Consider the following 23639-nt stretch of genomic DNA (forward strand, 5'->3'; position numbering starts at 1 on the left):
TGAAAAAAATCAGCAGTTAATCGAGAGTCACATGGTGGTTGAAGAGATAAGCCAGGATTTCGACGTCATTTAGCAGAGACGCCTAATGTTTAAAAATTCCATTTTTTTAAAACTTGGCACTTTGTACAGAAAAATCTTGCAACCTAGAGTCTGTCGCCAAGAGATCTGGCAACTTATAACTTGCACGTGCGTGTTTGAACTGTCCATCTAATTGTAAAGATAATTCTATTGAAATTTGTATCTATTTGAAAACGTAATTATCATTATATAATTAGCCTCAATATTCCTTATCGAACGAATGGTAATGGTTTTCTATTTTTCAATCTAGCAACCAACAGACTTTCGTGACCAAATGCGACGCTTATTATTTACCAGAGGTTTCACTGCTGTAAATTAAATCATTATAAACTTCTGGGATTTATCAAGAATCGATTAGCGTTGTGAGATAATGAATAAGGTTTTCGAAGTGACGTTGCAGAGTCATGAAACAATGCTTAAAACAGACATTTTGCAAGTTTTTGAATATACAAAGTTCATAAAAATAATCTTCGGGCGAATTACATAAAAACTTTTGGTATCTTAGTTTATTACGCTGCGGTCTTTCGATCTTTTGAAACTTGCACGTGCGTGTTCTAAGTACAGGTTACGTGCGTCTGATGATTTTCTCATGGAGAAAATCTGGCATTAATCAAGAACCGCGCAAAGGTTCGAGATGCAAGCCAAAATTTGGAAGTGACTTTAGCCAGAGTCCGGCAACTTTGGTTGAAACACGAAATTGCAATGTTGAAATCTGGCACTTTACATAGTAACGTGCTATATAACAACATATAATTTGTAACTGGGGGTCATAAAAAACATTGGGGGGGGGGGGGGGGGGGACAGAATAGATCCAATCTACCACTGCAGAGATCTGGTATTCTGAATTTGCACGAGCGTCATTTAATTGTACTCACTTCCGTTCTATTTCTTCCTCGTCGTGAATTGGCAAGATGAGTCCTTTGGGACGAGATTTTTCCCTCTCCTTATCCTTCTCAGCAGCTGCTGCTTTTTCTGCCTCTTCCTGTTAACACAATACATGTCATAAAACAACAAGAAAAACAACAATACATGTCATCGATAAATACTCCTGAAGGAACTTAGATGTTAAATGTTGAATCATCAAGCAAAAATTCTAACTGATTACTCATCTAAATGAAGATACAAACTATTTTCACAGAAATGATGTATTATCAAAGACAAAGTAGCCCACCCCCGCAACATAATTATGTGTTGTTTTTGCATAGCACATCATCAAGGGATAGGGTGCTAAAATTGAAAGGGTGCTATGATTTATAGAGGGCTATCAATCTAGAGGGCTAGGGTGATTGTAAAATCTTCCCTTGCTGTTCAGTCCGCGCACGATTCGGTTGCCTTTAGCAGATTTCAAAACTGGCAGAATTGCCAACTCTCAAATGTCAACTGACCTTCTTCCTCTGTTTCTCCGCCTCCTTTTCTTTCCTCGCCTTCTCCTCCGCTTCCAGACGTTTTCTTTCCGCTTCCGCAGCAGCCGCCTCTTCCTCCTTCCTCTTTCGTTCCGCCTCCGCCTCCTCTTCCCGCTTTTTCCTCTCTGCTTCTTTTTCCTTCTCAAGTCGCAGTCTTTCTTCTTCGGCTTCTTTTTCTTTTCTCGCTTTCTCTTCGGCCTCTTTAGCTTGTCGTTCCTCTTCGGCTTTTCGCAATCGTTCGGCTTCTTCTAGCGCGGCAGCCTTGCGGGCTTTTTCAGCTTCCTCTTCGGCAAGTTTCTTGGCGGCCTCTTCGGCTAATCTCTCCTCTTCGGCTTTGCGAGCCTCTTCGGCTTTTCGGGCTTCTTCGGCTAATCTGTCCTCTTCAGCTCTTCGGGCTTCTTCGGCTAACCTGTCCTCTTCGGCTTTGCGAGCCTCTTCGGCTTTGCGAGCCTCTTCGGCTTTTCGGGCTTCTTCGGCTAATCTCTCCTCTTCGGCTTTACGAGCTTCTTCGGCTAGCCTTTCTTCTTCGGCTAATCGAGCGTCTTCTTCGGCTTTCTTTTGATCGTCTTCGGCTTTTTTCCGCTGTCTTTCGGCCTCTTCAAGCGCAATCATGTCCTGTTTAGTTTTCTCGGCAGCCTTTTGGTTTTGAGCTTTCGTCACGCTTTCGGCAGCCAATAGAATTTCAGCATCTTTGTTTTCACGCTGTTTCTTTTCAGCTGCCTCTAGCTCGGCAGCTTGTAGTCGTTCGAGTTCGGCAGCGTCTCGTTTCTTTTGTTCACGCTCCTGTTTGGCCCTTTCCTTTTCGGTTTCTTGAGCATCTTTGAGGATCTTTTCTTCTGTGTCAAACGACAGCATTTTTGGTCCGTCTAGTTTTGACTTTCTTTTCTTGATGAAATTGGCTTCTTCGAATTGTACATTTTGATCGACCTATAATGCAAAGAATTGATTTTCAAGTACATAATTTTATCGGGTTATGGGTTAAATTGGACGCAAATTTAATAATTATTCTTTCAGGACTGTTTTTGATCAAGTATTTTTAATGACCCCTCCCCCCCCCCCCCCCACTTTCTAATTAATAAATGTTGTTTTAAAGTACATTACTAAGTTTAAGAAATGAACGTGCGCCTGGGGGCGTAAAAATCATATGCCAACTAAGCGAGGGGGCGGAACACAAACCGAAAAGATCCCAGGAAGCTTTTAAAATTTAACAAACTGGTTTGGCTTTGGAGTTGTTGTTTTCTTCTGTCATATTGAGTCCTTTCAGATCTTTTTCCATCTGTTTCTGTCTCTCTTTTTCCTCCTGGAGCTGTTTCCTTTTTTGTTCGGCTTTTTCTGCTTGCTCTCTGAAAGTTAAAAATGGCTGTCGATCTTTCATCACCAAGAAAAATACCAAACAACACATTGAGCCCAACTCAAAGAGAAATAGTCTTTCATTAGGCTCATGGCACCGGTGCTATTTGGTACGAACGGTAATGAAGTTACCAATAGGATTGCGGTCTGATTTTTTTGAATTTGAATACGGTAAATTTTTGACACCAACTGAGCTATCAAATTGCTGAAAGGCGGGGCGGAGGGCATAATGAGGGAGGGGTCCAAATGACCTAAAATTGCCCTCATTTCCGTGAAATTAAGCATGCCCAGCAGAGTTCAGTGGGGGAGGAGGGAATGAAGCGGAGAATGAGAGGAAAGCAAGGAATCCAAAATCGCAAGATCCGCTATTCATATCACGAATTTAAGTTTTCTCAACCATTTCGGTCAACCGCATACTTGCAGATATGTAAGGCTCATAGGGTACTGCTCAACAATTTAATGCCCTTGGACTTTACTAGTCCATCCCGTTAATCAAGACAAAAGTCACGCAATATTGATGGTCAGACGAAAAATTGGTAGTATAAAATATCGCATAAAAAGAACAACAGAACTAATACAATAGCTAGGGAAGTCATTTGTGCTTCAATCTTGCTAGAAACCTTATAATTGCTACAAATGCAAACAACTACAAAAATAGCAGACAGTTCTAATATCTTTTCATTAGATCAAAAAACTTGATATGAAACAGACAGTTTCAGTGAGCATATTTTGCTCCAGAGACAAAATCACTTAATGGAAAACTGTCAGCAATTTTTTCAGCAGTCTGCACAAACTTTTGAGCAAACTTTTGCTTTGTCGTTGTATTGCATAAACTTTTTATGTTTATGTATGTTTTGCTTTTTAAACTAATTTTGCCCCATTTTCTCAGCCGACTTTGTAATTCATCAAATTATTGCAGCAGAGTCCGGCCCACGAAATCGCATAGAATCAACCGGAATTTTCAGTTTCGCACTCTTAGTGTTTTAAATTTCTTGTTTCATATCCCTGAAATTCTTGTATGACTTTTTATACTTTTAGCGATACAATGAAATGGAAGTGTTAAGCAAAGCTTCATTCAATTGATAAGATAACATTCAGCTCTAACCCTATATACATTTTTAATTTCGTTCTAACTGACAACCTGATATAGCAATTCTTTTTCTGGATGTGTTTTGCAAGAGAGGCTGTTTTGACAAGACTCAATGAGGCGAAAAAATGGCATCACAGTTGGCTTTCGCTAAATTTGATAAATTAAAAGTCTGTCTCCTTTAAGCTTTTTTTGTAAGTGATATGTATTTTTTGGTATTATGAACTTCATTAATTTTCTTGTTACAACAGAGAAACAATTTTAATTACACTTTTTTGTCGTCGTTTGCGACATTTTGTTTTCATTGATAAATTGTTTTCATTAATTTTTATCCACTGCCACTTCTGCCACTCAGCAACGTATGTGTGGCGTTACTTTTTGAGCTTTGTCGTCAACTCTTAGGTAAACAGTGTGATTAAAATTGACATACATCACTCAAAATATTGAATAACGCTATCATTTGCTTAATTTTGATTTGAGAACACGAATATCAGTTGAAATTCAATAGATCGGAGCTAGACTTGGCCTAATTTTTTTCACATGTAACTGGTTTTTATTCCATAACCTTTTTTAGAAGCAAAAAAGGATGGTTATTCCCACTATCAGTTCAAGGACTGAACGTCAAGTCTTGATCAGTACTGATTCAGTGAAATTGCAAGTCTTGGATCAGTACTGTATCGGAGCTCTGATCATCTCACTTTGGTAGACTTGGCACTTCTTAAATCAAGTCTTAAGTCCTAGCGAGTCTTGAGTCAATTCTCGGCCGAGACTTAAGAAGTCTTTCGCGAGTCTTCGCCAAAACTCGACAAGTCTTGGCAAAAACTTGACAAGTCTTGGGCCAAGTATTGAGCACAGTGTTTATTGTTGGTTTGCCTTTGTTTCGTAATGAAAGAAGGCCGCCATTTAGAGTGGCTTGCCAAAAAACTCTCCAAAGTGACAAAAGAAGCACAAGAAAACTCGAGCACTTCCGCAAACTTCACTTGATGGAGAATGAAAAAAAATCTGACACCCCCCCAGAAAGATACGTCATGGCCACCTTTTACCTGCCAATTGAATAAGGTTTGGTTTTGGAGTGAATATATGGGATATTTTAAGTTGATATATGTTCAAGTTTTAAGTTGGTCAATTCAGAAATAACTTGATCAGATTAACAAATTTATAGCCTGAACTTACCAATTTATATGTGTAAATGCATACATTGAAAATAATTTCTTCTTGTCAACTCTTGGCCAAGTCTTGACTTAGACTTGGCAAGTCTTGACACATCTTCACAAGTCTATAGACTTTAGACAAAACGTGATCAGCCAGATTTTTTGATTGGTCAACTCAAGACGTTTATTTCACTGCAGAATTACTCATCAAGACTTGCAACTCGTTCCGGTTTTGCTTCACCCATTCTCTTCAATCTCTGCGGCATCCGTGATCCGATAACATTTTTTTTTCACCGTTTTCAATACATGATATTTAATGTTACGACCAATCTTATGACTTTTCTCATTTTCAAAAGCACAAGTGGAATGTGAATGAATTGGTTGGCATTTTATGATTGAACTGACTGCAACTCGCTGAGTTAGAGTTGAAAAGCAGAAAATTGACCAGAAGACGCGCGAAGAGAGATCCTTCCTGCCATACTTTTCATTAACCACCTTACTATGACTGTAAAGAAATGGGGAACTTGAGACTATCAGTAACTTTCGTATGCTTAACAAAGACTAATCAACCATTCCAATTAAGTTCAGCAAGACAACACTTACTTGAGCTTTTCGTCATTAGTCTTGTCGTGTCTGACCATTGCGGCTGTTTCTAAAGAGTTCATTCGGCTATCTGCACCGTTTAGTCTGCCAAGTTGCTCAGCTTTCCGCCTCTCTTTCTAAACACAAACTTAATTTAACTAAAATTGATAAAACCTCAAAACATCGGTAGACATTACAACGGAGACAGCATGTATGATCAAAGATATGATGTTAGGTACTACTACTCATTAAAAAAACTAGAATTATATTTAAAAAAATTGAGACACTAACAGAATGAGTTATTGATGTTTTTCAAAATTTCATCTGATGTTGAAATCAATCATATATTGCATAATGACGTATAAGGAAAAGCCCAGCAGGCACTGTCCCAGTGAGAGTTGGCGGTCAGCCAAGAAATTACCAGGAATCAAAGATCCAAATATTTTAAGCGAAAGAGAACTAAACTGTAGATGAAATAGCTATAACCAATCAAAGTTAATGAAGGCGTGCTCTAATTGTGAGAGAACTGACCCTACAATAGTGTGAATTAATGATCGATTCAATTTTACCTTGGGTACTTTTTTAATCCGTTTGTTATTACTGGTATAGTTAGTATGGGTAAAGCGGACAATTTTCCCTTCACGCTTTTCCTGCTGTTCGCTTTCCTCATTTTCTTCGATATCTTCGAAATCGTCTTCATAGTCGCAAAATTCACGCTCACTTATAACTGCAGAGCGTGTGGCTGATTTTTTGTGCTAGAAGAGACAAATACAAAAATTCATTTCTTTAAAGAAAAAAAATAACCAAAAAGTTTTCATAAAATTGTGAAACATTAAGAAACCGATTTTTAAACTTTGGGAATGTCAGGGTAAAATATTCATAGTCTTCATATATGTGCGTATGTAAAATTTTCATGATCTTGCAAGATGAGCGTCGGGTCTCGATTAGGGTACTAGAAAAAAAATGATGTTTGATCATTTTTTCTGGTAAGCGTTCTGCACATCTCAAACTATAATCGCTAGACATAATTCAAAATTTCGCAATAATTTTTACTTGGCTTTGAGAATGCTTGACAAATAATCGCAATTTTGAACGGCAAAATGTTTGACTATTACTCTCAAGTTCAAAATAAAGAACAATTGTGAAACATTCTCAAAATTTAGAATTCTCAGAATGTTTGAGAATTGTTCTCAATTTTGAACTTGAGAGCATTCGTAAAACATTTTGAAGTTCAAAATTGAGATTATTTGTCAAACAATCTCAAAATTAAATTAAGTCCAAAAAACACCGACAAACTTTGAATGATGTCGAACGGTTATAGTTTAAGATGTGCAGAAAATTTAACAGAAATTTGATCAAACATCAATAATTTCAACTACAGTAGTCAAGACCGATGTTAATCTCGCCAGATCTTGAAGATTTTAAATGGACACATTGCAAGACTAGGTAAATTTTTAAAGAATCTTCTTGCAAGATTAACATCGGCATTCCACGGGGGTGATATTCTTTCGAAATAGAATTAAAGCAAACAAACATGGCCTCTTTAGTAATCAGTTAATAAAGCAATGAGAACATAAACAAAGTTAAGGAATTTTCGGTAAGATGCAAAAGCAACGGTGGCATTCTTACAAGCCGATAGGCAAGCAAGCCGAATTTTCAAAAAGAGGGCAAGAAAGCCAAAAACTTTTGAGATAACCGCATTATAATACGTTCCTGGCGGGCTGGTGGCTTGAATATATTATAAATTGCAAATATTATGCGCAGTCTTGATTGTAACGGTTCAATATTGTATTATTTCTGACAGATTACATAATTTATACATAAAATTCAGCTTACTTTTACTTCGGCTTACTTTGCGTTCACCTAAATGAACATACCTCAGCATGTTCCGCATTTGAGATATCTCGATCTGAGGGTCCGAACATATTGTCCTTTTTGCCTCCTGGCCTCTTGTTCTCCTTATTGGGGTGATCAGAATTGGGTTGTTGTTGGAGTGACGTCACTTTGGGTTTCTCCGATTGGAGTCGTTTGAGTCGCCGTCTGTTCTCGTTGTCCAATCGCTGCTGTTGCTTCTTTCGTCTCGTATCTTCTTGATCTCTTGAACAAATAAAAAAATAAGTAAATAACACAAATTAAATATTTAAATAAAAAATTAAAAAAAAATAAAAATAAAAAAAATTTTGATTACAAATTTTGTATACATTGAAAAAATTTATATTTCTGAAGTATAAAAGTTGGTCTTTCGAAATAGCAAATTGATATTCCGACCATCAAAAAAAGTATAATAGGATTAAAATGCAGCTTTATGTGGATCAGAAAATAGTAATTGTCAATTATACTGCACTTGTAAAACATTCCACCGATTTCAAGTGAAATAAACAAAAAAAAGATATGCTTCATAATAACTTCTCTGCAAACTAAAAAGCTGCTAATATGTGATTGAGATCCTACAAAATCTTAAAAAAATACAATAACAATTAAAGCTTAATACTCTAAAATTAGCTATGAATATTCCATCCCTGTAAACGGTACATAACCGTTTTATCCCTCCAACTCTTTAGTTGTCTTTAGAAACCTTGATAGAGAATCTCTAGAGAAAAAGGGGTCATAAGATGTTTATTTACTTTTCCATTTGTTGCTGCATCATTTTCTCCTTCTCTTTACTCTCTTTTTCCTTTCTCTTCTGGTGCACTTGGCGTAACTGCTGCTGGTTGGGTCCGGGTACAGTCTGGTTGTTTGTTCCGGATATGTCTGAGGAATCGTCTGCTATTGACACGCGTTTCGCGGGTTTCCTACGGAAAAAAATCGACCCAATGTTTTTTATTCAACCTTCGCAAAGCTTAATCTCATCTCATGAAAACAAATGCGAGCATGCGTTCTTTTCACTTCAGGCTTCACAAAAAAAATAGCCCAAGCTGCTTGTTTTTTAAACCTCAAACACAACATTAAGAACTGCATTTGCTTTATTGTTATTCTACTGAATCTTCACAAAGCTATCGAAAAACGATATCAATGTATGCATTAAAGTGCTCTGGGGGTGGGGGGCTATAATGGGAAAGGCTCCAATTTTTGCTAGAGACGACTTAAAAAGAGAAGCAAAAATCAGTTTGGGCTACCTGGATGGGGAGGCAGCATTTTTGACCTTGGCTTTCTGAGGTTCACCGGGAGGAACAGCATTCTGCTGCTTCAACCGGGGTGTCCGGTCCAGATCGGATGAATCTCCACCCTCTCCGAATCCAGAGTCGTTCTTACTCGAGTTTGATGACGCGTTTTTGACGTTGTAGATGGCTTCGCGGACCGCTTTGATGGTAGCTTCAGTAATCTGCTCTTTGGCTGTCGCAATCAAAACGTCCTCCGAACACCGGTAAAGCTCTCTTAAAGACTTGACTTCTCGGTTCTTTAAGGTGAAAAATTTCCGTAAGTTCTGCTTCAAAGTTTCACTAACATACTGCATAATGCGTTCAAACGTATCCGACGTCCGCTCGTTAAATAAGAAATCGTAACCTTTAGCAGGCTCGTTATCGTAAACAATTCTGAATTTTTTAGCATAACCTGTTAATTTTGCATCAGGTGGTGGAGCCCGTGAGCCCAAATGACCCATAGAACCCGCATACTTGTCACGTGATGACACCCCAAACGTCCCCTTTTGAAGTGTCCGTTTCACAGGAGGTGCCAAGAGACCTGAGGAATCTTCGATGGTTGCGGTGGGTCCTCCCGGACGCTGCCGGGGAGCACCTTTCTCGTTTCTGTAGTAGTACTGTCGGAACCCGGCACCCCTGGGTCCCGCATTTTGTAATGTGGAAGGGGTGTAGCCAAGATTGGTGTATAGAACTTCGGCGTTGTTTTGGTTCACGCGTCCTAAAGACACTGAGCGTTGATGGAGCATTCAGAAAACAGAAATGAAGGCATGTTTCGTATGAATCAATAGAAGTCAATTTTGCACAAAAACGTGTATGTAATTGCAAAGGAACTATGACGTGAAGGGGAAAACTTACAAATATCGTCAATTACTGTCTTTAAAAATTTCAAATTTCGATAGGCAAAAAAATCTTTCCCGAAAAATCTATAACCGGTATTTTATCGTTTTTCTAGTTTACTAATGTATACTTCATACATTTCAGATAGGCAATGAATAAATCATGTAAAAACAATGATAGATTTGTATTTAAATGCAGGCGTGAAAAACGGCCTTGCTTTTCACATATCTGTACAAGACGAATGTATTGATGGATAAAAATTAATAAAAACACGCAGAGTAAATAAACAAATTTATTTAGACAGTGATTAAGAAATTAGAAAGAGGAAAACTTACGTTTCTTGATAGTAGCATTCTCATACTGTGAATAAGAAGTGGTCTCAAGAGGCGTAAGACCAGGATAAAGATTTGAAAAATTAGAGAATTGATGAACTTGGGGAGCTATTGAAAGGCACATTTACAACTTGAACCCGCTGCTGTTATGATTACTTATTAACCAATTATAAATCCCGTCAATATTTTAAACAAACGACCTGGACAATATCTACAAAGACATCTCAAAAAACCAATTCAGCCGAATCGATAAGAATATTCTGGAAGCAATTTTTACAGTAATATTAAACGTGTGCTGATTAGTCTACTAACTTACCGAAAATTATACAGCAATAATAGTGAAAAAATTTCTAGTACAGATACACCAAGAAAGTGGGCAGCAATAAGTGGGTTCAGTTGTAAAAACACCTGTAGGAGGCGGAGGATAAATGTACAAGGGAGGTAGTCGAGTACTTTTTCTTGATCTGGGCTTTTTGTGATTAGTTACTGAAAAGAGCTGCGGAGTTTCAAGTTCTTTCTTTAACAGGCTAACACGCTTTGCCTCTTTTCTGTTCAAAATAACTTCATCTTCATTTTCTTTTGGAACTTTTCGCAATTTCCAAACGTATTTCCGGTAATTACCAGCAGTTGACGAATCGGTCCAAATTGTACGATGCCTAATAGGCCTTTGAAACTGCATGATTGTGAAATAATTGAAAATATTTAGTGAAAATTTCGGTGTAATTTGCTCGCTTTATTAGCAACAAAAACAATTTTCCAAAAAATTGACAATAAATAGTGTTTTGAACATTTTGGTGCGGATAAAAACAGACAGATCGTAACGTTAGAAAAGCGTTTGTCATCCAAATTCAGCTTTTGCTTGGAATCAAATGAGGATATCACATCCAAAACAAACAAGCTTATCAAATGATGAGATCCATAAAGGTAAACAAATAACTATGAGAATGCTCATTTTTTGTGCTGAGGAAAAAATCTTGAAAGGTCTTTCAAAGTTCAGATACTTCGGAAATATGACTTTGAGGCACCACACATATTAAAAATAAACAGAATTGTTATCAGACGGAAGACTTCAAAGCCAATATCAACCTTTGTCAACAATTTCGCAAAGAATCGCTATTCTCATTCGCCATTCACTAGAGTGATTGGCCTTTACAAAAAAGTGGTAAAATGCATAAACTATTTTTTGTAATATCTAATCAATCAACTGTACATTGGGCACAGTCATCTGACACGGCACTGCTATAATCCAAACTTAAGACTGTAAAATTCTACGGTCGACGCGGCCAAAACGTCGCACCTTGAAGAAGCACATATCATCAGTACCGATCCGTTAATTTAAAGGAGTATCATCTTAAAAAAATCAAGCTTACGTTAATTGAAACAATAGCAGTCAATTAAATTAACGCATTTGAATTTACATAAAAAGTAGATAAAAACGTCAAACGAAAAAGGACCTGCAATAAAATTAAACAAAAAATAGATTAAAATATGACAGCAAATTTGCTGCAACGGATTCGAATAGCCAAAAAAATTCTCCCACCCGCACAGCCAAAGTCATCCCTACTATTGGGAATTATGTGAAACACAATTAAGTGAGCAATTATATTTTACGTTTTGAAATTATGTCTTTACAACTCACTTTCATGTTCCAAAGCATGCTAACATGACTCACGTTGTGTTATCCGCTAGATGATAATCACACGTTCAAATAACATATCAACAACTAGATGATAATCACACGTTCAAATAACAAAACAACAGACTACGTAATACAATATACAGAAGCTTTCCTGGATCTTTTCCGTTTGAAACCCCCATTAGTAGTATTAAAGGGATCGAAAAAATGTCCACCGATTAAGTTGCGGGGGGGGGGGGGGGGGGGGGGGGCACTTATAAATTAATAGATTCACACAGCAAAGCAAATAAGCAAACTTCATATGATTTATTTATATACTGGAAAAATCAAAAAGCAATCTGCTAACATGCAAAAATAACCCGAAAGACGCATTATATTATCTGCAACCTTACCTCCAACAAGTCCCCACTCTGGTCTGTTCAAAATATGTTTCCCATATGCAGCAGGTTTGAATCTCTCAAAAGAGGCACAAAGATATGTGCTACCGTCCTCCAAATCATCCAAATCATCAATTTCGGTTCCTCCATTCGGAGTATAAACGCGTCTGACTCCAAATGGTAGTTTAACTGTTTTTGTCAAATCCTGAAATTGCAAAAAAATTTAGGCTCACGAGAAAAACTGATCGACTCACAGTAACGACAATGATGACTTAAAAATATTTTGGGAGTTCAACGTTACATATGTTAGTCTTGTCAATAAAAGTATCCCAGTCATATCTCTTTGTCCTCTGGCGATTGCAACTTAAGATTCAAACATTCAAATTACGTAGGATAAGATTGCTTGAATAACTCTGATAAAAAATGATAGCAAGGTCGAAAAACGTTTTCTATAGACGCAGTTTACTTACTTTGAGTAAGTCATTGAACGAATTGTATTTATGCGGTGTGATTCGCATTTGCTGCGGCTTGTAGTTAGGTTTCCCATTTGGATAGAAGACAACGTTTTTTGGTCTTCTCGAGTCTTTGAACTTGTCATTTTGTACGTGTCGGAGGGGATCTGATATCTTCGAATGAACGTAACTGTGAACCGTTGTCATAGTATGTGATAAAAACCGTCATCAATCATTGTAATAAGCAATTGATTTCTTTTAATTTTACAGAATAAAATTTTAAAACTGGTATAAAAAAAATCAAATTCAAATTATTTAAATATTTGACATGATGGTAATGTCGAGTAAATAGACTTAAACGAATTTTAATAAAAAGTTTTATTATAATAAATTTATAAATAAATTTACGTAAAATTTTATCAACTCAGCTATCACGGAAGAACGCTGTGATGAGCGCCCTCTGGATTATTTAGTAAATCTAAAACAACAATTCGTTGCCGGAAGCTGGAACATCCGAGGTTACAGCAAAAAACAAGACGAGATCATGGAAACGTTTTCGGATAAAAACGTCATCGATATCTGCGCTTTTCAGGAAACAAAGAGAGACAAAAGTGAAAGCGAAGAACTTGGATATCGTATAATCTTCTTCGATAGGGGCAATCAACATCACGGACAGGGCTTCCCAATCAAGAAAAACCTGAAAACAGTAGAAGCGAAAACCGTCACCGACAGAATTTGCATACTCACCATTGAGAAACGAGGGAAATGGGCTATGAGAGATTGTGAGGAGAATCGAAAGACTATCTTCAAAACGGACATCAAGAAAAACCGACTGGTGCTCATCAACTGCTATGCACCACACATGGGGATAACAGCCATAAATCCCGAGGAAATGGATCACAGACTTGTAGCAGTCAAGTTGCACCGCAAACTAAACTGGGAAAGAGGCAAGGCAAAGAAAACCAAAAGAGCAACAGAAGATCCAGTGCTTTTAGAGCTAAAGACCAAACAAAAAAACTATCTACCTACCGGAAGCTTATTTCACTCATAATTTTGAAAAAAGTCAACCCGAAAATCGAAGCATCGAAGTAGTGGATAAAACAAGGAAACCAACCACCAGTAAAATTTACCCCTTCTAACGCTAATCGCGCATGTCGAACAGGGCCAAATTTCACTGCTTGTTGGTTTCCTTGTTTTATCCACTACTACATATTCACTCTAAGTCTAAAATTAAATTAAGAAATGGCTCAATTCTGGAAAATAATAATAAGCTCGTTTGCAAATTCACCACTTTTTCGTTTTTTCACACTTCTATGTTAAATCTTTCAGCATATTCCTCGAATCTATCTTTGGTATGTGTATATCTATATCTATGTAGATAAACACATAATCTACACTTAAAATTTTTAAACCTTAATCCGCTGATGTGTTGATTTTCATTACACATAATACAAGCTATATATAGACTAGGTTCAATATAATGTATATTCATATGATTAATATAATCTCTATTCTTAAAGTAACCCTTACAGATATAACATTCAAATAAACTATCTAAACAATTATCACAACATTTTCTCCATGATTTATCTTTACAACCACCACATTTTTTTGATGTAGACATTTTTAATTTGTATGTTTTCAAAAATGAATTTTTTGTCTATAAAAAAAATGTCTAAAGTAGAAAACGTAAACTTTTTTTATATTTGAGGCATTTTGTTATATTTGTGGCATTTGAAACAAGAAAACAATTTGTCAAACATAATTTAAGTGATGAACACTTAAACAGGGCGAGAAAGGAGTATGACGACGAAGTGGAAGATGAAACTAGGGAAAGGGTGTATAATTCAGATGAAGATACGTTCTCAGACCTAAAGATCTACGAAGTAGCCTTGCTAATAATACTAAGGATATTATTAAAACTAAAACTGAAACTAAAACTAAAGCTCAAACTAAACTAAAACAGATACTGATGATAATATCTACACCAGAATAAGGTTTGAATGTAAAGATTGTCATGAAGAATTTAGGAATAAAATAGCGCTAACTACTCATTCATATAGTCATAATCGCAAGTATCTAGAAAACACAGAACACTTTGATATAAACTCTAGCCAGAACATGAGAGAATTCTATATTACTGATAAAGCTGGAAACTACATTGAAGACATAGACGAAGCCATTAATAACTCTTTAGAAGAAATAAAAAACTGTTACCAGTATAGAAAAGTTAAGAGTTTTTAAATATAAGATAACAGCTGAGTGTGAGTACAAAAAGAGAACCAAAGAAGAAGTTAAAACTACAAAACATTTTTCAACACTGACTATATTATTAATAACACAATATATGAAAATGGAGACTTCACTCAATGGTTAAACTTTGAAAAGGAAATATATGAGGTTTACGGCTATGACTTTGAGTTTCTCGGATTAAGAAGTATTCAGATAAATATTGAACCAAGTAAAGCATCTATTGGTAGTTATATAGATTTACCCCCAATCTCGAAAACTCTAAATCAATATTGAATATACGTAGTTATAAATATCACTGCTTGCAACTGACTATTACTGGTTGGCTATATCCTGCCATGTACCACGCAACACGTGAAAGTAAATACAAGAATAAACTAATTGAACCAAGACAACAACATGAAGATGACTTCGGATTTATATTAAGAATACAGAAATTGTACAATATTAATATTTAAGTATACACACCTTGTGGTGGGAGTAAAGTAGAATTGTTTAAACCAGTGGATAATTTTGATAAAGACAGAAAAGATGTCAGAATATTGGTTTGAGGAGATGGTACTGCAGAACACTGTGCTCTAATTAAAAACATAAACCTTGTTAGATCGACAAAATAAAAATAACTTTAAATATTATTATTGTGATAGATGTACATATTGGTTTGATTCACAAATTAAATACGAAAAACATGAATGTAACAAATCTTTCAAATCCGAGGTTGTTTGTCCTAAGAAAAAAAAATTACATTTATAAATGAACATAAACGTCAGAAAATAAAAAAACTTCTAACTGCTGATATAGAATGTGTCACCAACGTCTCGACCTCAATTAGCAAATATGTAATAGTTGAACACATACCAATATGTGTGGGTTACATCTGGCAGTGTAATTTCAAATACTACTTCGGTCTGGATTGTATCAAAAGATATGCTAGTGATCTATTAAAAATAGAAACTGAGAAAAATTCAAGCGCAACGAACAACTGATATTTACTGAAGAAGATAAATTATATCATGAAACTAATAACACTTGTCATATCTGCAGTAAAACATGTATTATTAAAGTAAGAGATCATTGTCATGAAACTGGTAAATATAGAGGACCAGCATGTAGAATATGTAATCTGAGGTACAAACAACAAAACTTCATTCCCATGATATTCTATAATGGCTCTGGTTATGATTTCAATCTTCTATGTAGTGAATGCTTTAAACAGTATAATGATAATAGAAAAGTATATAACATACCACTAGCTGCTGGTAAGTCCTAGATGTTTAGCATCGGTTTTCTCAAATTCTTAGATAGTTAAAACTTCTTAGCTATGCCTCTAGATCAAATGGCGAAGATATACGGATGTAAAACTAAAAATTATATCCATATGAATACTTTAGTTTGGACTTGTATGATGAACACTTAAACTTTTAAGTGATGAACACTTAAACAGGGCGAGAAAGGAGTATGACGACGAGTTGGAAGATGAAACTAGGGAAAGGGTGTATAATTCAGATGAAGATGACTACGTTCTCAGACCTAAAGATCTACGAAGTAGCCTTGCTAATAATACTAAGGATATTATTAAAACTAAAACTGAAACTGAAACTAAAGCTCAAACTAAACTAAAACAGATACTGATGATAATATCTACACCAGAATAAGGTTTGAATGTAAAGATTGTCATGAAGAATTTAGGAATAAAATAGCGCTAACTACTCATTCATATAGTCATAATCGCAAGTATCTAGAAAACACAGAACACTTTGATATAAACTCTAGCCAGAACATGAGAGAATTCTATATTACTGATAAAGCTGGAAACTACATTGAAGACATAGACGAAGCCATTAATAACTCTTTAGAAGAAATAAAAAACTGTTACCAGTATAGAAAAGTTAAGAGTTTTTAAATATAAGATAACAGCTGAGTGTGAGTACAAAAAGAGAACCAAAGAAGAAGTTAAAACTACAAAACATTTTTCAACACTGACTATATTATTAATAACGCAATATATGAAAATGGAGACTTCACTCAATGGTTAAACTTTGAAAAGGAAATATATGAGGTTTACGGCTATGACTTTGAGTTTCTCGGATTAAGAAGTATTCAGATAGATATTGAACCAACTAATGCATCTATTGGTAGTTATATAGATTTACCCCCAATCTCGAAAACTCTAAATCAATATTGAATATACGTAGTTATAAATATCACTGCTTGCAACTGATTATTACTGGTTGGCTATATCCTGCCATGTACCACGCAACACTGAAAGTAAATACAAGAATAAACTAATTGAACCAAGACAACAACATGAAGATGACTTCGGATTTATATTAAGAATACAGAAATTGTACAATATTAATATTTAAGTATACACACCTTGTGGTGGGAGTAAAGTAGAATTGTTTAAACCAGTGCATAATTTTGATAAAGACAGAAAAGATGTCAGAATAATGGTTTGAGGAGATGGTACTGCAGAACACTGTGCTCTAATTAAAAACATAAACCTTGTTAGATCGACAAAGTAAAAATAACTTTAAATATTATTATTGTGATAGATGTACATATTGGTTTGATTCACAAATTAAATACGAAAAACATGAATGTAACAAATCTTTCAAATCCGAGGTTGTTTGTCCTAAGAAAAAAAATTACATTTATAAATGAACATAAACGTCAGAAAAAAAAAAACTTCTAACTGCTGATATAGAATGTGTCACCAACGTCTCGACCTCAATTAGCAAATATGTAATAGTTGAACACATACCAATATGTGTGGGTTACATCTGGCAGTGTAATTTCAAATACTACTTCGGTCTGGATTGTATCAAAAGATATGCTAGTGATCTATTAAAAATAGAAACTGAGAAAAATTCAAGCGCAACGAACAACTGATATTTACTGAAGAAGATAAATTATATCATGAAACTAATAACACTTGTCATATCTGCAGTAAAACATGTATTATTAAAGTAAGAGATCATTGTCATGAAACTGGTAAATATAGAGGACCAGCATGTAGAATATGTAATCTGAGGTACAAACAACAAAACTTCATTCCCATGATATTCTATAATGGCTCTGGTTATGATTTCAATCTTCTATGTAGTGAATGCTTTAAACAGTATAATGATAATAGAAAAGTATATAACATACCACTAGCTGCTGGTAAGTCTAAGATGTTTAGCATCGGTTTTCTCAAATTCTTAGATAGTTAAAACTTCTTAGCTATGCCTTTAGATCAAATGGCGAAGATATACGGATGTAAAACTAAAAATTATATCCATATGAATACTTTAGTTTGGACTTGTATGATGAAGTTATAGGTAATCTAAAAATAGAAGGATTCAAATCCTCTCTCTCGGTTAAATTACCAACATAAGAAGAAGTCGATATTTTTAATAAAGACAACAGTCATAAAACTGGTAAAGACCTAACTATAGAGTATTTACAAAATGATGTGGAAGTATTAGACTACTGCATGAATGAATATATTCAACTAAGTATGAAAGAATGCAAGCTCAAACCCCTACACTATGTAAGTCTCCCAGGTTATAGTTTTGATTGTTGGTTAATGTCAATCGGTGTAACATTAGATACATTAAAAGATAAACAAATGCTAGATGGTTTTGTTGAAGCAAAGAGAGGGGACATATGCGGTATAATGTGAGATAAGATAGTCAATAATGGTGGAACAGGGATGAAGTCCCATAACAGAAATATCTGGTACATTGATGCAAACAACATATACGGCTGTGCAATGATGCAAAAGCTACCTTATAAGGATTTCATGTTTACTACTACTACTCTTGAAACTATATTAAATACTCCAGATGATATTGATCACGGTTACTATATAGTTTTTGATATTGATTATACTAATAGTCGTAAAGATAGAACAGAGCAATTAGCATTAGTGCCCGATAAGAGAAAGATAAATGACAATGAATTGGGATACCGAGAAAAAGAGAAAGGCAAAACAAAAACAGAGTAATTAATCTTAGACCAAAACAACAAAACAGAATACATGGTTCATTATAGGATGTTCAAGTTCTATGTTAAGATGGGAGTAAAAGTAACAAAAATACATAGAGTTATTAAATTTAAACAAGATTATATATGTAGAGATTATATACAAAACAAAACAAATAAAAGAGCAACAGCTAAAACTGAAGCAGAGGAGGATGTAAGGAATTTAATGAACAAATCACTATATGGAAGAATGTGCATGAATCCCCTACACTTCCTTCAAAGTAAGTTCTTACATGATGAAGAAAAGATAATGAAAAGTATAAGTAAACCAACATTTAGGAATATAACTAGATATAAAGATTATAGCGAAATCGAATATATAAAGAAAAAAATAGAATATGATTCTCCAGTATATGTAGGTTTTACTATCTTAGAATTAAGCCAATTATACATGTATGATGTATTTTATAATATTCTTCAACCATCATTCAAAGATCTACAACTCCACTATATGGATACTGATAGTTTTGTATTGAGTTATACTGAAGGCAAAGTTAGTGACAATCACATGGATCTGTGCAATCTAGATTGCCCAATCGAAACTAATGAAAAAGTCCCTGGTAAATTCAAACATGAAATGAGAAGTAATGTCGTAGAAGAGTTTGTGGCACTAACACCAAAGACATATAGCTTCAAGGACTACCTAAATAAAACTAAAGAGACAGGAATAAAGAATTGTAACAATGCTAAACATGAAGAATTTTATAATGCACTAAAGTGTAATACAGAGAGAACTGTAGATGAATGTAGAATACAAAAAGTTGGTCATACCATGACAACAACAAAAACAAGTAAGATTAGTCTAAACTCATTTGATGATAAAAGAATTTTTTAAAATAACATTAAAAGCTATCCTCATGATGAGAATCTATATCTATTCAAAAGAGATTTAATAAATAAAATCTGCAAAGCAGGTTGGTGAAGGGCAAGCCTTGTTACACCAACCATGACCAAAGCCGCTTCCCTGATTAAGAATGCATCAGTGAAACTGCTTCGCAGATCATTAGATGGAGACAAAGACCTATTGGTTAATAATATTCTAGAACTAACCATTAATGATGATAGAAAGTTGATTGAAGCTGCTATTACACTATATAACAATTTATTATAACCATAAAAAATGACTAAAATAGAAACACCTACAAAATTAAACAATCTAGAAAAATAAAACAAGAAATAGATTGGAAGATCTAGTAATAAGTGAATCTAGCAATAAGTGAACAAACATTAAGAGCAATAGATTGGCAAAATCAAGAGTTAGATAAACAAACTAATGTGATCCAGCAAGCTGGTTTCCAGTTTAATGAAACTGCTTCTCGGATCGGTGAAAACACTTCCAAGATTAATGAAACGTTAAGGGAGGCTGGAGAGGAAACTCAAGATATAGCACCACTTCGTTATGACATGGGGTCTCAAACTAATCCTCAATTAAAATTAGAACTCGTAGATTTAACTACTAGGAGATAAAAAAAGGAATGGTGTTAATATAACTCTAGAGCAGGGTGCATTTTTAGTTAGGGATAATGTATATGAGTTTTCAGAAGGATTTACGGATTTTCTTACTAAATCAAATGTAACATATGATGATAATATTGAGGAAGATGAAAACAAAATTAAAAGATTTTTGAGGATATTAGATATGATGTAGGAAAAGGGCATAAAAAAAGCGCTAGATATAAAACAATAAAACGTATAATGGGGGTAAAAGATGATGTATTTGGCAGGGGTTTGAATTGCAAACCTCAACCCAAATAATCACCGAAGTTGGCAATTAAATGGTTGAGTAGAAAGAGTGGAATTATTAATACTGGAAACAAAAGCTGGTCATGATGGATTATAGGATGAAATGCTAGATATATCTAAGCAACTAATATCTATGAAAATTATTAATCAAGAGTAACTAGATAATTTTGTTTTTAACTATGGTAAATAAATAATGATGGAAAAACAACAACAACGACAGCAACTATTAGCTAAAAAAGAATTCAGTCCTCAAATAACAAAGTTGAGAAGCGAAAGAATAATACCATTATACAAAGATGAAACATGGTCAGCTGATTGGATAGACAAATCATCTCTAAGTACATACAACAAAAATTATAAATTTATATTAACAGTTATAGATATATTCACAAAATATGTATTGGCTATTCCAATAAAGAATAAATCTGGTTGATATATAACTATTGGATTTAAAATTTTATTAAGTGAACATCCACAGGGTGGCTCTGAAATTCGAAAACCAGAAAAATTATTGGTGGATAGAGGTAGTGAGTTTTACAATAAAACATTTCAATCTTTACATAAAGAATATGAAACAAAACTATATTCTACTTATAGTGATTTAAAGGCTGTGTTTAAAGAGAGATTTAATAGATCATTATTACAAATAATTAGTAAACCAATGTTTATCAATGGTGATGGTAATTGGGTAATTATATTAAATGATGCGCTCATAATTTATAACAATAAAATTCATTCAGCAATTAATATGACACCAGTTGATGCTTCTAAATAAATACTATGTTAAATCTACTAAATCAACACCAAATTTTAAAGTTGGTGATTATGTTAGAAATGCAGTTAAACGTAATATCTTTTTGAAAGGTTACACTTCTAATTGGAATTGAGAACTATTTAAAGTTAATGAAGTTTTGAACACAACCACTAACATTTAAGATAGAAGATATTATTGGTGAGATAATAGAAGGTAAATATTACGAACACGAATTAATAAAATCCGAGTTTGACTTTGAATCTAATAATAAAGTTTTAGAATCCTTAAATACAGTTCTTTCTGTAAACAAATACAAAGATGACAAGAAATAGATTTAACCAAGCAAATAGATCCGCTGGGCGCTGGTATCATCAATCAAACAACTTTACACTAAGTAAGGCTCGTGGTTTATTCCTTGAAGATAATGATAATATTGATATGAAGGACACCTATAAAATTACAAATGTTCATCCTCCGATAGATGAAAAATATGTTGTTAATAAAATGTTTTGTGACAATAACTTATTGCCTTCTAATAACAAATAGACATTTTAAGTAAAAAAATAACTGAGCTAAGAAAAGGTGAATTTGATAAAGTCACAACTAAAACAATACAACTAAATAAAACACAAGTTAATGATGAACTAATTAATGAGTTTATTGAATCAGCAAATGAAGTCACAAATACTGTTAAGTTTTGTAATAAAGTTGCTGCTGATACTATCTCTAAAAATAATCATTTAATACAAGAATTTGATAATAATAAGTTTAATCCAAATATTACTAACATACATTTAGATGATATAATTACTAATGGTCTAAGAGAAATGAAAGAATACAAATAAATCTCTTAGAAAAGTTATAGTACAATATATAATTGCTATACTTTTACAAAGTACGTTAGTTGATAATAAAGAGAAAGCAAGACTTGAGATGCATTATGGTTTTAAACAAGAAGATATAATGAAAGAAGTAGAAAGAATTTTTACTAATAAAAATAAGCAAAGCTATGATGGAGTCGATGACCAATCCAACAGCACCGAGTGAGAGATTACTATATCCAGATCTGTCTTCAGTATCAGAACGATTAGTAAACGAAAAGACTCAAGCTAATAATAAATTTAACAAACAATATTAACATTATAAAAGATATTAGAAATTATTATTAAATTGAAACTAATCACTATAATGAGAAGTTAAGTAGATATAAAAATTATATTAACGTAGCTGAGATAACAGAAATACTTTTATCATCATTAGCAACAACGGCAACAACAACATCGGTTGCATTAATAGGTTTAGGATTACCTTATTCCGTACCAACAGCTTTTGCTACAGCAACTGTTTGTGGTTCATTATCAAAAACAATTAATACTAAAATAAGAAATAAAATTATGAAGTATTCACAGATGTATATTTTAAGTAAACAGTTTAGCGACAAGTTTAATAAACTATATACTAAATCAATGAAAGATAATAAATTAGATATTGATGAATATAATGAATTAGTCAAGGTATATGAAGAATATAAGAAGAATCGGCGAAGCCGCAACTCCGTTGATAAAAAAAAAATAAGTGTTTTTTAGAATAAAGCTATTAGTGCTTAGTAATAACAATTTTTTTAGTAATAATAATATTAGTATTAATATTTATCAAGGAACCTGCCTCGCAGTTTGGTAAGATTAAAGCTGTAATTGAAACTATAGTCTTAACCTTAACCTTAGCCTTAGCTATAACTAAGTTATCTTTTCTTTGTAATTAAGTATAAACCTCTTCCTTTTTGCACTACTTTTGCACCTTCACCAGTATATGCAAATTTAATTAAATCAGGTGTGGCTGATAAAGCAGCTCTAGGGTTTCTAGATACAGCTGCACTTCCTATTTTACTTGCTATTTCTAATGCTTTTACTGGATTAGTAGCAACTTTCTTTCCAAAGTTAACTTTAGCTTTACCAACACTTTTAAAGAGATCTTTCAATCCCTCAGCTTCTATTGTTGCATCAGATACTGTCATCGATTTATTTCGTCTACATTTAGTGCAGGATCCTCTTAACATTTTAGTACCCTTTGAAGTAATAGCTCCACTTATATTATTAGTACCACAATAATGTCTGCCACCAACACAATAAGAATTAATTTTGAACTTATTTAAAAGACTCATTTCTATATATAAAATATAATGGAAGTTAAAAAGTATAATCCTTTTGTTATTATTAAATCTAAGCATAAGGCTAAACCATTACCTAAGGCTAAGGTTAAGCCAAAACCTAAAACTGAACTTGAAGCTAAGGGATTCACTCTAGATAAAAAAAGATACTATTTATGCTAAAGGTTTTGTTAAGACTAGTAGGAAGTAGTTTGATTATCATTGATTTAGTCATTGATTTAGTCATTGATTTAGTCATTGATTTAGTCATTGATTAAATCATTAACTATAA

General features: G+C 34.0%; 1 protein-coding gene across 3 annotated transcripts in view; it reads right to left on the reverse strand.

Moving 5' to 3' along the window:
* Positions 1 to 12715, reverse strand: part of LOC142349686 (uncharacterized) — a 37651-nt gene extending 24936 nt beyond the window's left edge. For 2 of the 3 annotated variants that reach the window (XM_075401414.1, XM_075401413.1), the window contains exons 1-9: positions 12444 to 12715; positions 11989 to 12178; positions 8768 to 9509; positions 8276 to 8443; positions 7529 to 7748; positions 5673 to 5788; positions 2695 to 2824; positions 1464 to 2408; positions 954 to 1060 (exon numbers count right to left, since the gene is read on the reverse strand). In XM_075401414.1, the coding sequence (XP_075257529.1) occupies positions 954 to 1060; positions 1464 to 2408; positions 2695 to 2824; positions 5673 to 5788; positions 7529 to 7748; positions 8276 to 8443; positions 8768 to 9509; positions 11989 to 12178; positions 12444 to 12632 (2807 nt within the window). In that variant the 5' untranslated portion in view covers positions 12633 to 12715. Of the gene's footprint in view, positions 1 to 953; positions 1061 to 1463; positions 2409 to 2694; positions 2825 to 5672; positions 5789 to 7528; positions 7749 to 8275; positions 8444 to 8767; positions 9510 to 9963; positions 9985 to 11988; positions 12179 to 12443 lie in introns of those variants that run through there. The other variant, XM_075401416.1, reaches the window with a different exon arrangement.
* Positions 12716 to 23639: the final 10924 nt, after the last annotated feature.

Source organism: Convolutriloba macropyga, chromosome 11, assembly GCF_964194025.1.
Source record: "Convolutriloba macropyga chromosome 11, txConMacr16.3, whole genome shotgun sequence".
NCBI classification, from domain to species: domain Eukaryota; kingdom Metazoa; phylum Xenacoelomorpha; order Acoela; family Convolutidae; genus Convolutriloba; species Convolutriloba macropyga.